Source organism: Diabrotica virgifera, chromosome 4 (assembly GCF_917563875.1).
Source record: "Diabrotica virgifera virgifera chromosome 4, PGI_DIABVI_V3a".
Taxonomy (NCBI): Eukaryota; Metazoa; Arthropoda; class Insecta; order Coleoptera; family Chrysomelidae; genus Diabrotica; species Diabrotica virgifera.
In genome coordinates this window covers 59318883-59339358 of record NC_065446.1, presented here as the reverse complement: position 1 = coordinate 59339358, position 20476 = coordinate 59318883, and the positions used below count along the sequence as shown (strand labels likewise).

The window sequence follows — 20476 nt, the reverse complement described above, 5'->3', positions numbered from 1 at the left end:
TTAGAGCTCTTAGTGCAATTACTACTGATTATTTCATTCATAGGAGATTCTGACCAATAGAAAGCTACAGAAATAAAAATTAAACTGATAATTTTTGAAAATATCCCGTCGTCAAGTATATTATGTCAGATGCCCTTCGTTGCTACGAAAAATACATTCAGTGACATTAACGAAAATTACTGTTTTAAAAGTTATAAAAGTGATGACTTTCAACCGTCAAATATTTATAGTCAGAAATCCACTGCGCAACCGCTAGGAAAAATATTCTAATTCGGATTTTTTGCCCAATCTTACTCAAAAAGGACTCCTTTTAACAAATTTCCATGTTGCCAGGACCAAAAGGTGGTCAAAAATTTTTTAAACGTGTTTTTTTTTTGTTTTTTTCCTAAAATTATTTTTATTCTATGGAAAAAAGTTTTTTTAGGTTTTTTGGATCATTCCAAACAGAAAAGGTCTTTAGTAACTTTTTTCTAAAAATGATAGTTTTTGACATATAAGCGATTAAAAATTGAAAAATTGCGAAATCGGCCATTTTTAACCCTCAAAGACTATGTGAAAAACTGAAAATTTGAATGTTGCCAAGATAGGTAGATATTCTTTAAACATCGATTGATGAAATCCCGAAGAGTTTTTGCAATACAATATTCAAAACTCCTTTGTTTTTTAATTGCGAATCAAGCGTGCGCGACACTATTTTCCACCGACAGTATGGTGCAAATGAAAGGAATAAATTCGTTATTTCGAAAATTGGCGACTTTAAGGAAAAATCCCGAAACAGGTCGATTTTTATTTTTAAGTTATGATATTGTGGCATATATGGTATACTAGTGACGTCATCCGTCTGGGCGTGATGACGTAATCGATGATTTTTTTAAAAGAGAATAGGGGTCGTGTGGTGGCTCGTTTGAAAGGTTCTTCAATTCTCTAGCAAGTAATATAAACATTTACATAATTTTTTATACAGTGTGCCCTTCTACTTCTTTTTTTGTCAAATAATTTAATTTAATAAAAAATTTTTGGACACCCTCTATAAATAATTATGTAAATGTTTATATTACTGAATAGAGAATTGAAGAACCTTTCAAATGAGCTAGCACACAACCCCTATTCTCATTTAAAAAAATCATCGATTACGTCATCACGTCCAGATGGATGACGTCACTAGTATACCATATATGCCACAATATCATAACTTAAAAATAAAAATCGACCTCTTTCGGGATTTTTCCTTAAAGTCGCCGGTTTACGAAATAACGAATTTATTCCTTTCATTTGCACCATACTGTCGGTGGAAAATAGTGTCGTGCACGCTTGATTAGCAATTAAAAAACAAAGGAGTTTTAAATATTGTATTGCAAAGAACTCTTCGGAATTTCATCAATCGATGTTTAAAGAATATCTACCTACCTTGGCAACATTCAAATTTTCAGCTTTTCACATAGTTTTTGAGGGATAAAAATGGCCGATTTCGCAATTTTTCAATTTTTAATCGCTTATTTGTCAAAAACTATCATTTTTAGAGAAAAGTCACTAAAGACATTTTCTCTTTGGAATGATCCAAGAAACCTAAAAAAACTTTTTTCCGTGCAAAAAAAATAATTTTAGGAAAAAAACAAAAAAAAACGTTTAAAAAATTTTTGACCAGTTTTTGGTCCTGGCAACATGCAAATTTGTTAAAAGGAGTCCTTTTTGAGTCAGATTGTGAAGAATCCGAATTGGAATATTTTTCCTAGCGGATGCGCAGTGGCTTTCTGGACTATTATAACAACTGTGTGTTTAACTGTGGTAATTTGAACTTACATAAATAAATTACAATAAAATTTTGGTTTTGAGCAGTTTTATTCATGAAATAATCGCAGCAAATTGCAATCGATCTCTAAAATTATTATCGAATTGTTTCCCTCGTGCCACTTTGACATAATTTCACTCCCCTTCGAGTCGTGAAATTAAAACTGTCAAAGTGTCACAAGAGTTTTTAAAAGCAACAGGTACTTAAGTGTAAATATTTTAGCATTACAATGAAAAATTATGATATATATTCTATTTGGAAAATGTAAAATCTTCGATTTACCCAAGTTGATTTTCAACAAAATTTCTACCAAACTTTATCTTATATATTATTTTCTTACTCTATATTTTGTTGTATTTTAATATTTTAGTTCCACAAATATCAAACTAATTTGATTATTGTTTGTGAAATATTGTTTAAACAATTGTATATGTTGCATATCTTTTATTCTCTAAGTTAAAATATATGAACAAAGAATGTTTTGGCTAAATTATTTATAATATAAATAGCATATTATGCTAGGACTATAGGACCAAGTATGTGTTTTTATTTTGCAATAAACAAATTTATTTATTTATGTCGAAATGTACTAAAAATAAAAAATTATCAATAAGGTATTTGCGATTTCGCTTTTAGTTTCTCTATGTTTCCATTTTGAAAGTTAGATTTCATTTTTTTCTCAGCTCAATTATTAGTATGTTTTATTGATCCGGGATATGTTTATTAATTTATTTAGGGTGTTTGTGTAACTTTTTTTTAAAGAAGCGTTTTTTAAAGACCTTTTTAATGAGATTTTATAAATGTATTTTGATTGTGTAGGTAGTTTAAAAGATATTTTATTTGTTTATAAGCAAAAAAAAAATATTTATTTAAAAATTTTTCTGATGCCAAGCTAATTAACCGGTTTTAATTTTGCAAAATATATTAAAGCGATCTTAATGAAATTTAATCTTATTTAATGAAAGTCATAAAGTTTTTCTGGGTAAAATATGAAGGTCCTAAGTGCAGTATTAAATGGTTGAAAAAAGTAAAAATGCGAATAATTGTTTTTTATGGTCTTTTTGCAATCATTGCTATTATGCAACAAGGATGACAATTTTTAAAATGTTTAGCTAATCCTATCTTGTAGGAAATTTAATTACGCAACTTTAATGTCTGTGCAACTTTTCTCGGAAATGAACACTTTTAAAATTATAATCAAAAAACGAAGCAATCGAATTTTTTCATCATTTTTTGGCATTTTGATTAATCAAACAATGTTCCGGACCTTTTTGAGTTTGAGGATAGCTCAAATATTATTATATGAGTTATATCCAAGCAATTTCTGCAAAAAAATGTAAGTCACCTCTCAGCATCCTAATGTACTAATGTAATATTTTTACAGATGCGCCCTGGCCTATATATCGTGTTCAGCATTGAACACAAGTAAAAAAATAAACAATTAGTTTTTTATAGAATTGTAGGTGTCTTTTTTATATATTTTTTAGTTAACATTACCAGGTGTAAGCTATCTTAAGACTCATACAAGTGGGTGGTCAGTTTTTGAAGAAGTTGAGCGAGAATGTTTGGAAGAAGCTCAGAACTCTGTAGCATCTAAGACTGTTGATTTAGAGGAAATGTATTCCAAATACACAAAGTGTAAACGAGATGTTTTGTTGAAATATGCTCAAGAATTTGAAGCCGTTATGAAACTTACTAACAAGATGACCGACAATGAGGTAAAATATTTTTTAATATAATTAAATTATCTAAGATCATAAATTACAGTAATATTTATAGTTATTTATAATTTAAACAAAGCGAAATCCAAAGACCCGGAGGTCTAAAAATTTCTTACGTTTGAAAACAAATGCTGGTCAAAACCTAAATCCGAGCTTTCTACAATGTACAAAGCAAGCGGGCGATAAATAATGACTAGACGCGGGGAATCTTCAGTATACAGGGTGTCCCGAAAAGATAAGTCATAAATTATACCACAAATTCTGGGATCAAAAATGGGTTGATTGAACCTCACTTACCTATATACAATAGTGCACACAACAAAATTTACAGCCCTTTGAAGTTACAAAATAAAAATCTGCTTTTTTTCGAAAAATATCGAAAACTCTTAGAGATTTTTTATTGAAAATGGACATGTGGCATTCCTATGGCAGCAAAATGGGGGTATTGTTTCTTTAAACTTTTGTTAACGTTCCAATTAAATTATTATTGTAACACCATTAGTTAAACACAATGTTGGCCGTAATTTTCATCGTAATACTCAAGCAGAAGATTTCAATTAAACACAATGTTTTTAAAACTTTTTTGTCTCTTAGTACTTTTTCGATCAGCCAGTATTTATCGTCATATTTTGAAAATTTATGGAATCCACCACATATTTGTATATGGTTAAGTACGATTATAGAGACCTGTTAATAATCTGAAAATTTATTTAAAATTTACATTTTTTAGCCCGATCAAAGAAAAATCTGACCTCAAAAAAATAAAGGAAGGATGAAAATTTGGAAGTAGGTAGTTGAAATTGTCTATTATTATGTAAGAAAAAGTTTACAATTCTACATCCCCTCAAACATAGTGAAACATATACATTCAAAATAAGTCCGGAATTGGATAAAATGACTTATTCTAAACAACTTTTGTTCTATAGAGTTTTTTCACTAAGTCAATACTTTTCGAGTTATTTGCGAGTGAATACGTTCATTTCTAACAAGAAAGACATGTTTTTGGACGGTTTTTCGCAAATGCCTCAAAAAGTCAATATTTTATCGAAAAAAATATTCTTAGCAAAAATATAGCTTATAAAAAATTAAAAAAAGGTGTAGGCATGAAGTCTGTAGACCTAACAGAAGCAGATTTTTAGCTAATGAAAAGAAGGTTCTTCGTCAAATCCCAAATCGAATATTTCAATGTGAAATAACCAAAAAACGAAGCACTTTTTGGGGAAAATTAATTACAACTTTTTTAAAGTGTTTAAAAAAAGGTTTATTTTTGTTTTTAAAAAAAGGTCTAACATTAAAAGTAAGTGAATTACGCTCAAAATATTGTTGGTCCCTCTCATTTTTTGGTAAAAAGAATCACGAGAATCACCCCCTAACTAGCACCCCAAATAAATGTAATCATTATCGCTTCACAAGTTACTTTGATTATAAATTCTTTATACGATCTGTAAGTTTCATCAGTTCAAAATACTTATTTTTGAAAAGGCTGTAGTTAAAATGGCTTGAACGAGTAACTAATTACGATTTTAGGCAAATTTTGAACAGCTATAGCATAACCAATTTTTTTCTACGAAGAAAACAAAAAATCCGAAATATTCAGAAAAGCAAAACGAACTTTTTATTACGCTTTGAGATTTTTGGTATTACTAATAATTTTTAGTTAACTTGGAAAAAATTGGAATTTTTTTTCTAAAGTTAAAAAAATATTTTATTTTAAAGGCAATTTTTGTCAAAAATGAGCACCTTGGACCAATGAAACTTATAGATCATATAAATAATACATAAGTAAAATAACTTGTGAAGGATAATGATTAATTTTATTTGGAAAGCTAATTAGGGGGTGATTTTCGCGATTTTTTTGCCAAAAAATAAAAGGGACCAACAAGATTTTGAGCTAACTCACTTACTGTTAATGTTAGAAGTTTTTTAATAAAATAAGAATAAACCTTTTTTTAAACACTTTAAAAAGTTGTAATGAGTTTTACCAGAAAAGTGCTCCGTTTTTTTGGTTATTTCACGTTGAAATATTCGATTTTTAATTTGACGAATAAGAACCTACATTTCATTAGCTACAACTCTGCTTCTACTGAGTCTAGAGTCTTCATCCATACACCATTTTTTTTCATGTTTCTATTAGCTATATTTTTGCTAAGAATATTTTTTTCGCTAAAATACTTACTTTTTGAGTTATCTGTGAAAAACAGCCCTGCTGTCTGTGAAAACATGTTTTATTTTTGTTAAAAATGAACATATTCACTCTCAAATAACTCGAAAAGTATTGACTTTGCGAAAAATCTCTATAGAACAAAAAATGCTTAGAATTAGTCATTTTATCCAATTGCGGACTTATTTTGAACATATATTTTTTCACACCCGAGAAAATATTTTTCACTCCGTATTTCCCAATTTTTGTAAAATGGAGGGAATGAAGAATTGTAAACTTTTTCTTATAGAATAATAGACAATTTCAACTACCTATTCCCATATTTTCATCCTTCCATTATTTTTTTGGAGGTTTTCGAAAAATTTTGTGTTCATTGATTGGGCTATTTAGGTATATTTTGAAAGAGAAGCCACACCTCGACAAAAGGTGACTGGCCAAAAATAAGACTAAGAGGCAAAAAGTTTTAAAAACACTTGTTTAACTAATGGTACCACAATAATAGTTTAATTGGAACGTACCCAAACATTTGGGGGGTTTAAAGGAACAAAACCTCCATAAAATTATTATGTAAATATATTAAAAAAGAAGCCACATCTCGATAAAAACTGGCTTATCGAAAAAATATTAAGAGGCAAACAAATTTTAAAAACGTTGTGTTTAACTAATGGTACCACAATAATGAATTAATTGGAACATACCAATTGCCGCTGTCTTGTCCGGATGTTTGAAAGATGTGGTCTGGAATAACCCATATATGAGAATGCATGGCAAAGTTAGAATTTATAAAACTTGCATCAGACCTGTTATGACCTATGGCATTGAATGAAGAGAAGACACCAATAAAACCAAAAGCATACTACGAACAGCCGAAATGAAGACACTAAGAGCAATAGCAGGAAAGACAAGAAGAGATATAATACGAAACGACATCATCAGGGAACAATGTGGCGTGCAAGATGTAGTCAGATGGGGCAGGCAAAGACAAAGAGAATGGTTCAGTCATGTAAAAAGAATGAAATAACACAGACTACCAAGAATTGCTCTAGAAGGAAAACCAGCAGACAAGCGTACACCGGGGAGACCACCAAAAAGATGAAGAGAGAGCTGGCAGTCTACCTCTCAAGAAATACTTCAACGCCGGAATTAACAGATCGACAGATCTACAACAAGTATAAGAAGAAGAAGAAGAAGAAGAAAAAAATAAAATACGGCTTATCTATATGGCTGTTATAGTAACATAACATTCCTATGATAGGTATGTGAACTGCTAATACAAGCTTAGTTTGGAAACGTGCATATTCATGTTTCTGCATCTATTGCTTCATCTATTGCAGCTTTCCTGTTGTAATGGTTCCCACTATTTGTACTCTTTTGATAACTGCTCTCATGACTTTGTTGTTTTTTACACGCTCGATCTATATATTGTCTTTTAACGTCTGTTAACTTCGAACTCCTCTGAAGGATGTTCATGGATGCGTACATGTTCCTTCGGCTTATAATATAGAATCGTTATAATTTGAAGGTCATTGTAGTTTATTCGTTTTGCTTTGAGGACAACCATTAGCTGTTTATATTGGACTTTATCGAAATTGGATTGCATGAAACAGACTTACATATTTTAGTAAATATGTATCCAAGCATCTCTGAATCAGTACATTGAATACAAAGACAGTTCTCGGATACCTACACTCCTAGACGTCTACGGAATCCAATTTGGGGTTCTTCAATTTTAATATCAACTCTTAAGTCCTGGGTTCGCTGCTGTATATCAATTATTGATAGTCTTTATCTATCATTTATTTGTCTTTTACCATTTTTGATATTCTGGCAGACATACAGGAAGAGGTTATATTCATTTGGTTCTTTTTTAATTTTCTTCTTGCTATTGTTAATAGATTTTTTGTTCCAGGTGTATGTTCTTGAACTGTTTTTCTCTCCGAAATCGATGGAATCGTTGAAAAATGTTTTTGTCCCATTCCGAGTTTTCTTGCGGGTACTAAAAGCAAAAACGCGAACTATTATCGTAGGTTGGTAGCCTTATTAGATCAGGATTATTTTTTGACCTTTTCTGTTTTAAACTATCTTGGTCCATTGGTGACATTTTATTTTGCACCTACCTGCCGATCTAGGTAGCGGTCCCCTATTTGCCAACTGAGAACTTTAAGCTGGGATCCGATGGAGTGTGGCGTGACACTCTCCGCCAGTTTATGTCGGCAAAGAGAAATAGAAAATATACAGGGTGTCCAGAAAATCTACCGACAAACGAAGACAGGAGATTCCTTAGATAATTTTAAGATATTTTAACCCAATTCACCTAGTCGGATAATGCTTCCTAAGGGAGCTAGAGTTCTTTGAAGGTGGCTTCTTGTAATTAATTTTTCTTAAATAACTCCAGAACTCTTCTGTTGAGGAAAACGAAAATTGGTATATAGATTTATCTTCCAGAGATAAATCAAATCCATGCATTGCGAATTTCTAGTACCGGTAATGGGCGTCCGTTTTGGCTAGGGCAACAGTTATTTTATCGCATAACTTTTTTATTTTTAATTTTCAAGCATTTTTGACTCTGGCTTATTAAATTGTAGGGTATTCTACAACTAAAAGGTACTCTTGTTTTAAGTCGATAGGATACACCGTTTTCTAGAAAAATCGATTTGAAAATTTTACTTTTTTGAATTTCTAAAAAAAATTCCAAAAAAACTGTTTAGAAATCTGAAAACTGGTACGTCTATTTATATTTTCAATATGAATCGAGTTCATTACTTGCGAATTTCTAGTACGGGTCATATGCGTCCATTTTGTGTAGGTCAACGGTTCTTTTGTCGCATAACATTTTTGTCTTTAATTTTTAAGCATTTTTGATTCTAGACTATTAGTTATGAGGTATTCTAGTACTAAAAGTTACTCTTCGACGGTTAAACGGCAAAACCTCGTAAGTCAGTTTTATGTAAGTTTAGAGGAGAGACGAAAAACATTTTGGCTTCTTTATGTAAGACTCAATTTATTCGTTTTGTGTGTAGGGTTCATTTTAGGTAACAATTCCTTTACTATTAAGTAAAATTCAGTATTAGTTTTTTTTGTGTCAAGAAGTGACTTACGACGTATTGTTACTTAGAATCTTAATATATCATTAAAGTTACGAGGTTTTACTCTTTTAATCTTACTTATTAGGTTTTTGTAGATGTCGTTGGTACCATTAAATATAAATATTGACTTACAAGCTTTCGTAGTTTAAAAGATATGTAAAAGTATAAACCAACAAAGTGTAAAAATAATAATGGACCAAAAATCGACTTAAGAGGCCAACAAAGTATAAAAATAATAATGGACCAAAAATACACCGTTATTTTTTAAATTTTAAATATTTTTTTTTTAATTAAAAAAACGATCATTTTCAAATCGATTTTTCTAGAAATCGGTGTATCCTACCGACTTAAAAAAGGAGTACCTTTTAGTACTAGAACACCTCACAATTTAGTAATCCAGTGTCAAAAATTCTTAAAAGTTAAAGACAAAAAAGTTATGTGATAAAATATCCGTTGCCCTACCCAAAACGGACGCCAATTATCGGTACTAGAAATTCGCAATGGATGGAATCGATTTATCTCTGGAAGGTCAATACACGTACTGATTTTCGTTTTTGTAAACTAAAGGGTTCTGGAGGTACGTAAGAAAACTTAATTACAAGAAGCTCTAGCTTCATTAAGAAGTATTTTCGGACTAGGTGAATTGAGCTAAATTGCCTTAAAATTATCTGATTGATCTCCTGTATTCTTTTTCGGTATAGTTTCTGGACACCCTGTATAATAGTGAAAAGAAAAGCGAGCACAATTGGCACCCCACGTTACTGTGAAATTAATAGATATTTACTTTTTGATAAATTCGGTCGGACCATTCGAACTGGTAACCTTGGGTATCGAGGGTACATCACCAGTGTTGGCGGAAAAAATTTTAGTAAGTTGGTTAATTCATACAATGATAAAAATTTCAACACAACGTAGTTAGACAACTCCATAGTAAAAGTACCACGACACTGACCGTACCAGTCCTTAGCCGAGTCGGAAGGGTCTGTTTAAGCTTCTCACTTCCCTTGAGCCGTGTTTATTTACCGACAAATGGCAAGAGAGCTCACGCCACTTCGTGTCGGCCATAAATAGAGGGTTTGGTCCTACCCCAAGAATCGTAAATCATAAATTTGTGGAAACTAACGCTATTTCACGTTGCGCTGATTTCCGTCTTTAGTTTTATATCTTTTTCTTTTAAACATTTTCTATTTTTCTTGGCATGTCACCCCAAGTTTTGTTGGATCCCAGATTTACATACACAGAATAATTTATGTTGTATAAACTCTTCTGTATAATGACTACTAAAATAATTTATTTTGATTTTAGGCTCATTTAGAAGAACTAATTAAGTTGTATCAGGTAAATTATATTTATTATTATATTATACATACACTCACGGACAAAATATTTAGGTCTGCATCCCGCGTATGAAAATAAATTTGATTAACAGAAAGCTGAAAATTTGTTAATAGCTTAAGGGTGTCTAGTCGGACAAACTTTGATATATGGGAACACTGAAATAGGGGAAGTTTTAATTGTGGAACAGGTTACAAATTTGGAACGGTCAGACCACGAAAACGGCACATGTATTTTGTCCGACAGAACAGGCTTAAACTCTCCGAACAGAGATTAAACTCTCATGCAAAAATCAGACTGCTATTTATCACCAAATGGGCGTTTTAATGAGTGGAATATGTAGAATGTAGAATTTTTGCATGAGAGTTTAATCTCTGTTCAGAGTTTAAGTCTGTTCTGTCGGAAAAAATAAATGTGGCGTTTTCGTGGTGTGACCGTTCCAAAATTTTAACCTGTTCCACAATTAAAACTGCCCCTGTTCCAGTGTTCCCATATATCAAAGTTTATTCGACTAGACACCCTTAAGCTATTAACAAATTTTCAGCTTGCTCTTAATCAACTTTTTTTTCATACGCGGGATCCAGACCTAATTGTATATTTTGAAATTACTGTGTTAAATGAAATTTTATGTGCTGCCTCCGGTGTCACAAAAATAGGATTTGTTTTCCGAATGCGATGTTTTAAAGTATCATGTAAATGGTATAATCGGATTTAAATTTGATAGCCAATATAATTTTTTAATTGAATCTTATCAAGGTCAGTATTCACTATTCTAGCGACATGAAGACCTCCGTTATGGTGCATTAACACGAATTTTTTATCCGATATGGCTGGCAAATGGCAAAGTATTATCTTCTAAAATATTTTTAATGTACTATTGAGGTTTCCATATTTTTCAAAAATAAAACAGAAAATATTAAGACAAAAATCAAATCACCGATCAACAGACATCGCAACACCCTGTATATTATACTATTTAAGTATTAGATTTAGGAAGTGTTTTTCGTAATTAGTGAATCGTATTTGGTTTGAAGACATTCCCCGAATAAAATGAAACAATATATTGGTTTTCCTATCTTTTAGTTAGATAAGACATTTGTAAACATTTGACGTTGAACTTTCTATTGTACGGCATACCATGAAACAATAAAAAGATTATATAAAAGAGTAGGCTTAGGAAATGGTCGGGGAGAATAGGTAATTATCCTTTTTTCCGTAGAAATTGAAAATGTTAATATGATTTTATTGAGAATTGCTTACGAATTATTTGATGGTAGAAAGTAGGATTTTTTGAGAGGACAGTAAAAGTGGTGTGGATTTAAGGTGTGGATAGAAATACCTGCTGATTAGGTGAGAGAAAACGAAGTGGGAGAATTGAGGTTGATGTTGATAGAGTTTTGCCATGAGAGAGAAAGATCATTGTGAATTGAATACTGGAAGAGTACACTACAGGGTCTGCGGAGACAACGGTGCTAACTTGCCAAGTTTTTATGTGTGGTGGAAGGAGTTCCAACTGTGGTAGCAGATAGAAGAAATAGCGGACATGCTGTAAGTAATAAACCGACGTATCGTTTTATACTGGAACAAGTCGATTAGTTGAGATATCCTTGTGTCTGGCGAGAAAGGGGTTTATTCATGTAGTAAATATTTGGAGTAGAGGAATTGGCAGGAGTATTCGGAGAAACTGAAGGGTACAAGCAAGGTGGACAGGACCAATCAAAGGAGAGTGAAAGAAAATCAACAAATTTAGAGACAAAGGTTAGTTTCGTCATTTTAGTAAACAGAGACTATCAATTACGACCACCTATTTAGATTAAATTGGGGTTATTCATTTTGTTGACTTTTTATTGAAAATTTATTTGATGGATGTTTGAAATTTTATTATGCTAATCATTGTATATGGTACATGCTTATCCAAAATTTTTACTTTTAATATTTGATTGATTTTAAAATATAACTTTTGCTTTATAATTTCATAAATTTGTTTTAAATTTATTTTTCTACGAGCGTGCAAAAATGTCTACTTTCGCTCACGTCTTTTAGTTTAGAAAGTTTTACTTTTCCGCACGCGTGTTAATTTAGATATGTTAATAGGCCCTTAAAGTAATTATGATACATGCAATAAACTAATATTTAGATATTATTTACTAATTTATTTCAAATATATCTTATTGTGTTCATGTTTTAATGAAATATACGCGATAATTCGATGAAATAAAATAATTTTGACAAAATACTCGAAAGTCAAATCAGTAGAAAATAACAGTGGTTTTGAATCGTCGTCATAGAAACCAAGATTGTCGTCATGCTAACGAATTATGCTGAAAGTTTGGTTTTGACAACCTTGTCAAAGAATCAATTTGTGTATGTATTTTCAGTAGTAATTGCACAAGAGCTCTAAAATTCTATATTAATTTTAGAGATCGAGTGCAATTTGTTGCGATTATTTCTTGAATAAAACTGTTCAAAACCAAAATTTTATTGTAATTTATTTATGTAAATACAAATTAGTACAATTAAGCAAACAGTTGTTATAAATATTAATTTGACGATTGAAAGTCATCACTTTTATAATTTTTAAAACATTAATTGTCAATAATGTCACTGAATGTATTTTTCCGTAGCAACGAAGGGCATCTGACGTAATATATTTGACGATGGGAAATTATCAAAAATTATCGATTTAATTTAGATTTCTGTAGCTTTCTATTGGTCAGAATCTCCTATGAATGAAATAATCATATTAATTAAATTAATTGATTAGATTAAGATTTGGCCATTTTTTAAAGACTCGTAGAAAAAATATTGTTCCTAACGCTTGCAGAAAGTCTCTTTTCCGCACTTGACTGCTTGCCGAACTCCCGCTTCGCGTCGTTCTGCAAACTGCAGTCGCTTGCGGAAAAGTATGACTTTCTGCACTTGTTAGGAAAATGACTATTTCCTATTGTCTATCCGTTATCCTCAAAGGCAACTAACAAAAAATACTTTGAAGCCACATTTGTTTTTGATTAGTAAAAGAGCCCTGAGATATCATATTCATTTTTTTAATTGATTTATTTAATTTGATTTTAATTTTTTATAATTTCTTACAATTGAGCAAACCACAACAGTACATATCAACTGTCATTCACCCCACAAGTTCGGTATCTCCTGTTCAAGAAATACCACTCCAAAACACTGTGCCGCCACCACCAAAATTAACACTCTTTAAGAGGTTACATCTGGCATATCGTATCATAGTGGAAGCAGAATTGACAAAAATTGGTCTACAGAAGAGTTGGTGAACCGTATGTCTGTTGTAACCTCATAGAGAGCATTAGTTTTGGTGGTGACGGCATATTGCTACGGAGCGGTATTGTTTTGAAAGAACATACCGAACACGTGGAGGTGATTAGGCGAATGCCAACTGACATGTACGTTGAAAGCATTTTAGGAGATCATGTTTTGCCATTTTTAAACCCCATTGGATATGACATATTGGTGCTAATGCACGTATTCATTTCGCTAAAACAGTGAATACCTACCGTGATGAGATTCGATGTAAAATTTATATTGGCCAGAATATAGTCCTGATGAGATTTAAATCGGATTATAGCATTTATATGTCACTTTAAAACATTGCATTCGGAAAACAAATCCTATTCCTGTGATACTGGGGGGCTAAAGATAGCAGCAGAAAAAAATTTCATTTCACATGCATATTATCATGCAATATTTTTGTCCGAGATTATATTTTTGCAGAAATATCTCCGGAAGTAAATGAATAACTTTTAGAATGATAAATCGACATTACAAATACGTATCTATTTTTTTTTAACCATTTATCCTAAATATGTGTAATATTAGCAAGTATCGTATCTATAAAAACGTTGCCTCGTTTCTATTTTTGCATATTAATAGTCTAAGAGCTGAAAGCGGATTTTGCTCGTGATGAGTAATATGGACAAACTAAATAGGGATATGTTGAGTTAGTGGTATACATGACTTTTCCACACGAACGGACACCTGAGCGGGGGACGAGGGTAGTTAAAAGTCGCGGATTTATTATTTATTTTGTGACGCTTATGATTGAGATATTGCACCAAAATTACCTCCAGGGGCGGAACGCTGCATGGTGGATAAAGGGCTGAGAGCAGAAGCGAATATAAAAATTATAAGGGGTTTTTTGTGATCCAGATAATGCACCAAAATTTGGAAATATGTAGATCATGACATAAGTAATTAAAGTCTCCAGGGGCGGAACGCTGCGTGGGGGACGAAGGGGTGGAGGCAGGGGTGCGTATAAAAATTATAAGGGTTTTTTTGTGAAGGTTCGTGATCGTTATAATGCAAAAAAATTTGGGAATAAGTAAATCATGACATAGCTAAATAAAATCTCCAGGGGCAAAACGCTGCATTGGGGACAAAGGGGTGCCGGGCGGGACTGAATATAAAAATTATAAGTGATTTTTGTAACGTTCGTAGTCGAGAGCACCAAATTAGGGAAAAATAGATCATGACGTAACTAAGTAAAACCTTCAGGCGCTGACAAGGGTGAATACGCAAAATTTTTGGGTGATGTTTGTCATGCAAAATATATCCGCAACTTGCACAATTGATTCATTTAGAAGTGTAGAATTAAAACCCAAAAGGGCGGACAGGTAGGTGGTGTTATCTTTCTTAAAGATGGAGTCACAATATTTTCATAAAAAATGTAGAGAAAAAATTAAATTTTCATATATTTTTCAAATATTTTTTTATAACATTGATCTATGCAAATAATTAATTTTAGCAAATTATTCCAATTGTTCTTGAAATTTTTATTACTTATTGATAGAAACAGTGATTAAATTAGAAAAAAAAATATAATTGTTTTTTCATTTGAATATATAAAATCTTTTTAAATTTTAGCTGTCCACCCCTGGGGATTTTATTTAGTTATGTCATCATCTACTTTTTCTCAAATTTTGGTGCATTATCTGGATCACAAACGTCACAAAAACACCTTATAATTTTTATATTCGCCCCTGCCTTCACCCCTTTGTCCCAAACGCAGCGTTCCGCCCCTGGAGATTTTGCTTAGTTACGTCACGACCTGCTTATACCCAAATTTTGGTGCACTATCTTGATCATGAGCGTCAGAAAAAAAAATAATAAAAACCGCAATTTTGACCCCTTATAACTGCCCTTGTCCTCCGTTCAGGTGTCCGTATGTGTGGGAAAGTCATGTAGGTACACGACTATCTCAACATATCCCTGCATAGTTTGTCCATACTACTTATCACGAGCAAAATTCGCTTCTATCTCTCCGACTATAATTTCAGCTCTGCCTTGTAAAACTTTTCCACGTAGAAAATTCCTGATATATAAATTGCTGATTTTCCCAGCTAGAGAACAACAAAAAAGTTTTTAAACCCAACACTGCGAAAAATTAAAATCAATTAATTATTGAACCTGAAGAATTTATTAAACGGGCTCCAAAAAAATTCGTTTCCATTCACAAAATATGTATGATAAAAATATCTATAGGATTTCGTTCACGAAATTCGCGTGAGTATAATATAGCTCTGTGGCCGCTTCGTAAAATTAATTAAATAACGTGGATTTTGTTATTTGTTGGAGAACTATAATTATAATACTTTTAAATAATTAAAAGGTTCCTTCTTAAAAAATGAAAAATAAAGTCTATTAGTAAAAACCGAAAATATGGTGAAACATGAAATAGAATTTGGAGAAAAGTATAAGTTGAGATACTACTATTGAAATACATACTTGAAATACATAAATGGAAACAAAAAAAAAAGTTTGATAATAAAGAGAATTGGTGCTGGTCAAATGAGGTTCAAAATCAAATGGCAAAAATGAAGAATAAACGAAAATTTGATAAATAGTGAGAAGAACAAAGATCGGACAGAACTATACTGTCGCCAAAAAGGAGGTAAAAGTAGCATTAGCAAAAGCTAAAGCAAAAGCGTACACATAACCAAAATTATATGGAATCACCATGTATTTCAAAAAATATTTCTTTCTTTTGGAAAAACTTGTTATTTTTGCGAAGAATAGAGATTTTTTTGAACATAAAGAAGCCGATAAAACAATCAGATAACACAGCTCTGTATATTATAGATTATTTGTTTTAGTTGTAAACTTAACGAAAATAAATGGTAGTGAGAAACTACCAGCAGGTAAGTGTAAAGTCAAAAGTTTCTTTTAGCGTTTCAATAACGTTTAAAATTGTTTGGATGGATTATTATTTCTGTACAACAGCTCGGTCTTAAGCAAAGTATCCTTGTCGTTTTGTTATCTCTTAATAATAAATCGTTTGTCAGCACTGATTCCTTCCTTCAATTTTTTAAAGAGGTTAACGCAGTTTTTATATCATAAACAATCCACCAGTCTCTACCAAGTTGTTTAACTTATTATTAAACAGTACAGGTACCAATAGTCCAGTCGGGTTTGAAGAATAACAGGCCTAACCTTGCATTAGGAGCTGCCCCAAATTTTATTTTTTTAATATTTAGGGGGGGTCAATAGTGTAAATTTAAAATCTCGACTGAATTCCGCCATTGCGTTAGCCACCATCTTGATTTTAAACGAGAACCGTTTTTGCTCAATATCTCCGCCATTTTCAACTTTTCGACAAATATTGTAACAACCAAAATTGTTGAAAATGTAATTTTCTATCATTTCTATTTTTACAATTTTTTCGTGCCATCAATATTTTCCGAGTTATAGCGGAAAATAGTGACAGTTATATATAAATAGAGCATAATTATTGAATTATCTCGTTTATTGTTAGTTTTACGACAAAAATGTTCCTATACAAAAATAGAGAGAATTGAATTCTACACAATTTTAGTTTCTTTCTTTTTTTGCTAAAGTTAATATTTAAGGTAGTATGTATGCGATAATGGCGCGAGCGTAAGACCTGATTGATTTTGTAGCAATTGTTTTTGTTCAATATCTACACCATTTCCAACTTAAATTGTTCCAAATATGATTTCCTACAATTTCTTTCTAACAATTTTTTTCATGCGGTTGATATTTTCCGAGTTAAGTGGGAAAATAACAAAAAGTGGTGGGGGGAGCATAATTACTGAATTGAATGTTTTTTCCGAGCTGCCCCAAATTTTATAATTCTATCCTTTAGGGGAGATCAATAGTATCGTAAATTTAAAATCTCGACTGAATTCCGCGGTTGCATTAACCGCCATATTGATTTTAAAGGAGAACTGTTGTTGCTTAATATCTCCGCCATTTTGAACTTTTCGACAAAAATGGTAGGAACTAAAATTGTTGGAAACGCAGTTTCCTACAATTTCTTTTCCACGATTTTCTTATGCGATCAATATTCTCCGAGTTAAGGAGGAAAATAGTGGAAGCGGAGGGAAAGCATAATTATTTAATTGTCTCATTTATTATTAATTTTACGACATAATTGTATATAAACAAAAATAAAGAGAATTATATTTTATACAATTTTTGAAATTTCCAATGAAACACCAACCAAACTAAGTACAAAAAAGACATAAATAATAACTTATATGCATTAAGTTCACTTAATTTTATTAACTAGCGGGTTTTATTGGTTAAATTTGTCTGTAGATAATTAAATTTCATGTCAGCTAACATATTTTAATATTTCAACAATTTTTTTTAATTTTGGACCACGTTCGGGGGAATTTTTCCATTCCCCCCCCTCTTAGACCTGCCACTGGTTCTGTCGAAAAGTTGTAGTAAATCGTAATTGCAACAATTTCAGTCCTTACACTTTTTGTCAAAAAGTTGAAAATGGGGAAAATATTGAACAAAAACAATTGCTTTAAAATCAATCGGGTCTTACGCTCGCGCTTTTACCGCATACGTACTACCGTAAATTTTATCAAAAAAATTAAGGAAATCAAAATTGTACAAAATTTAATTCTCTTTATTTTTGTATATGTTAAAATTTGTTGTAAATGTAATAATAAACGAGATAATTCAATAAATCAATAATTATGCTTTAACTGTCATTGTTTTCCCCATAACTCGGAAAATATGGACCGCACGAAAAAAATTATAATAAACGAAATTATAGAAAATCTCATTTTCAACAATTTCAGTTTATATATTTTTTGTCGAAAAGTTGAAAATGGCGGAGATATTGAGCAAGAACGGTTCTCGTTTAAAATCAAGATGGCCGCTAACGCAACGGTCAAATTCAATGGAGATTTTAAATTTATACTACTATTAACCCCTCCTAAAGATTAGAAAAATATAATTTGGGGCAGCTCCTAATGCAAGGTCAAATGGTATCCCGACTGGGCTACAACTGTTTTCCTTTTCATGACCATTTTTCAGTGCGTCACAAATTGTAGAAAAAAAGGTAAGTCCGTGATAATACACATTTATGATATTTATTCTAACACGACATTTTAGTTAAATCTGACAGTTTTCACATTTTATTTTCAATTTGGAATAAAAACCAATCAATTGTGTCTATTGCATTTATAAAATGGTATTTTCTTTGATTTGTATAGTCTTATAAATTGTACAGATTGTATTGATAATATTATTATTTTATTTAATAAATAATTCTTTTTTTATTATGGTGCCATCTATCGACAACTAGAATAACTAGAAGAAATGTTATAAATGTCTGTAATCACCGACGCGCCTTTTTTCTGTCACATACAATATGTCACATACATAATGCGTTAGAGAGAAATCGAAAAACTGTTGCGCACTGAAAAATGGTCATGAAAAGGACTATACTATGCAACGAGAACGATCGCCAACGACAAACAAATCGCCGTTAGTCCACAGCGCAGCGCACGGACAAACTTCGGTTAGTTTGTCTACCGTCAACGGACATACAGCACATAGAAAGTCCAAGGTGTTTTTTTTTTATTTAATTTGCAGACAACAGAATGGATTTAAAACGACTTTCGTGTCATAAGATGGTGGCTCTATACATATAGTTTGCGATGACATCTTTGGTTGGAAATTTGAAAAAATGGACAAAACGCATATAGAAAGTCTGCTCCTCAAATAAATATGTAGTAATATTATTTTATTATTTTTTGTTTCTAGAAAGTTCAATTACCGCAGGAGATAATAAGAACTAAGCAGATTGAAAAAACCTTTGTGTCAATAACCATTAATGATTTAGATAACAAATACGGTTTAATAGATTGGAAAATATTTTTTGGCAAATTAATCAATAATCAAACAATTACTGGAACCGAAAAAGTGCTGGTAGCTTTTCCTGAGTATTTTCGAGATGTCTTTGCAGAATTTAAAAACATGGATCAAAGGTAAAAACCTTCTAAAACTCTTTTGTCTTGTGGCTTGTCTAATTTAAACATTATGTTTTATAATACCACAATTATTGGTTGTATTAATAATTACATTTTGAACTAATTATACTAAAATTAGAATCAAGATGCAGTAGAAATAAACAAACCAAGACACGTTAAATGCTACTAGGAGCACTCCCGAATTATAATTTAGAATGTATAGAGGGTGAGGCAGATAAAGGGCCTATTAGAAATATCTCGACAACTAAAAGTAAAAGAATCATGAAAATTAGAATACAGGGGTTTTGTAGTGTGAACTATTTAATAAAAATATTTTGGTCTCTTTGCTACTTCAGGTTATACCGAAAGTTGATTGTAACTTGTTTTTTAAATGGGACACCCTATATATTTTTACAATTACTTATCTAACATTTTAGTTGAAAATTAAAGACTTTGTTGTAAAAACCGGCATTTCCCCGGGAAAATTTTCGTCGAAGTAAATCGGAAAAAACACGTCTCTATGCAGAATTTAATTACGGTGAATTTTTATTTGAGTGTTTTTGGTGTAAAGTTAAAATCTTTGGAGTTATAAAGCAGAAATTGAAAAAAACACGATTTTCTGGCGCCATTTTGTTTATAAAAAAGTAGCACACTATCCGCGTACTTTGCATACCTATATTATTAATATATACAATCATAAGATTCGATCTCATCAATGCTATTGCTGGTAAATAACTTTTCCCAAAAATGGCCTGTTCTCCGATATTCTGCCCAGACTATAATTATTTAGCCAGTCGCAATCATATCATAATGTACTGGGTAGCGTATGTGTTGAGTAAATGTCTCGTTACTTAATAAAGTCGTCATCATTGTCTTTACAAAGAGATGCTTATTGTATCCGAACGTCTGCGGTCCCTCAGGTGCGTACCGATCCCAAAAGGATATAGATTATTTTTATTTATTAAATTTTTAATAAAGAAAACATTATTTAGTCAAAAATGTAATTTTTATTTAATAATGACATTGTTAATATTGATTGTAAACTTAAAAGATAACATTATTTAAAAATAGATAATAAATAGTATACCTGTATTATTTGAAGATCAAGACATAAATCCTCGACGATA

At 31.4% G+C, this 20476-nt stretch overlaps 1 protein-coding gene across 2 annotated transcripts in view; it reads left to right on the top strand.

Annotated features, from left to right (window-relative positions):
- LOC114327191 (phosphate-regulating neutral endopeptidase PHEX-like) overlaps positions 1-20476 on the top strand; it is a 103623-nt gene that overhangs the window by 45573 nt on the left and 37574 nt on the right. For both annotated transcript variants that reach the window (XM_028275721.2, XM_028275720.2), the window contains exons 5-7: positions 3277-3507; positions 10063-10095; positions 19144-19367. In XM_028275721.2, the coding sequence (XP_028131522.1) occupies positions 3277-3507; positions 10063-10095; positions 19144-19367 (488 nt within the window). The remainder of the gene's footprint in view (positions 1-3276; positions 3508-10062; positions 10096-19143; positions 19368-20476) is intronic.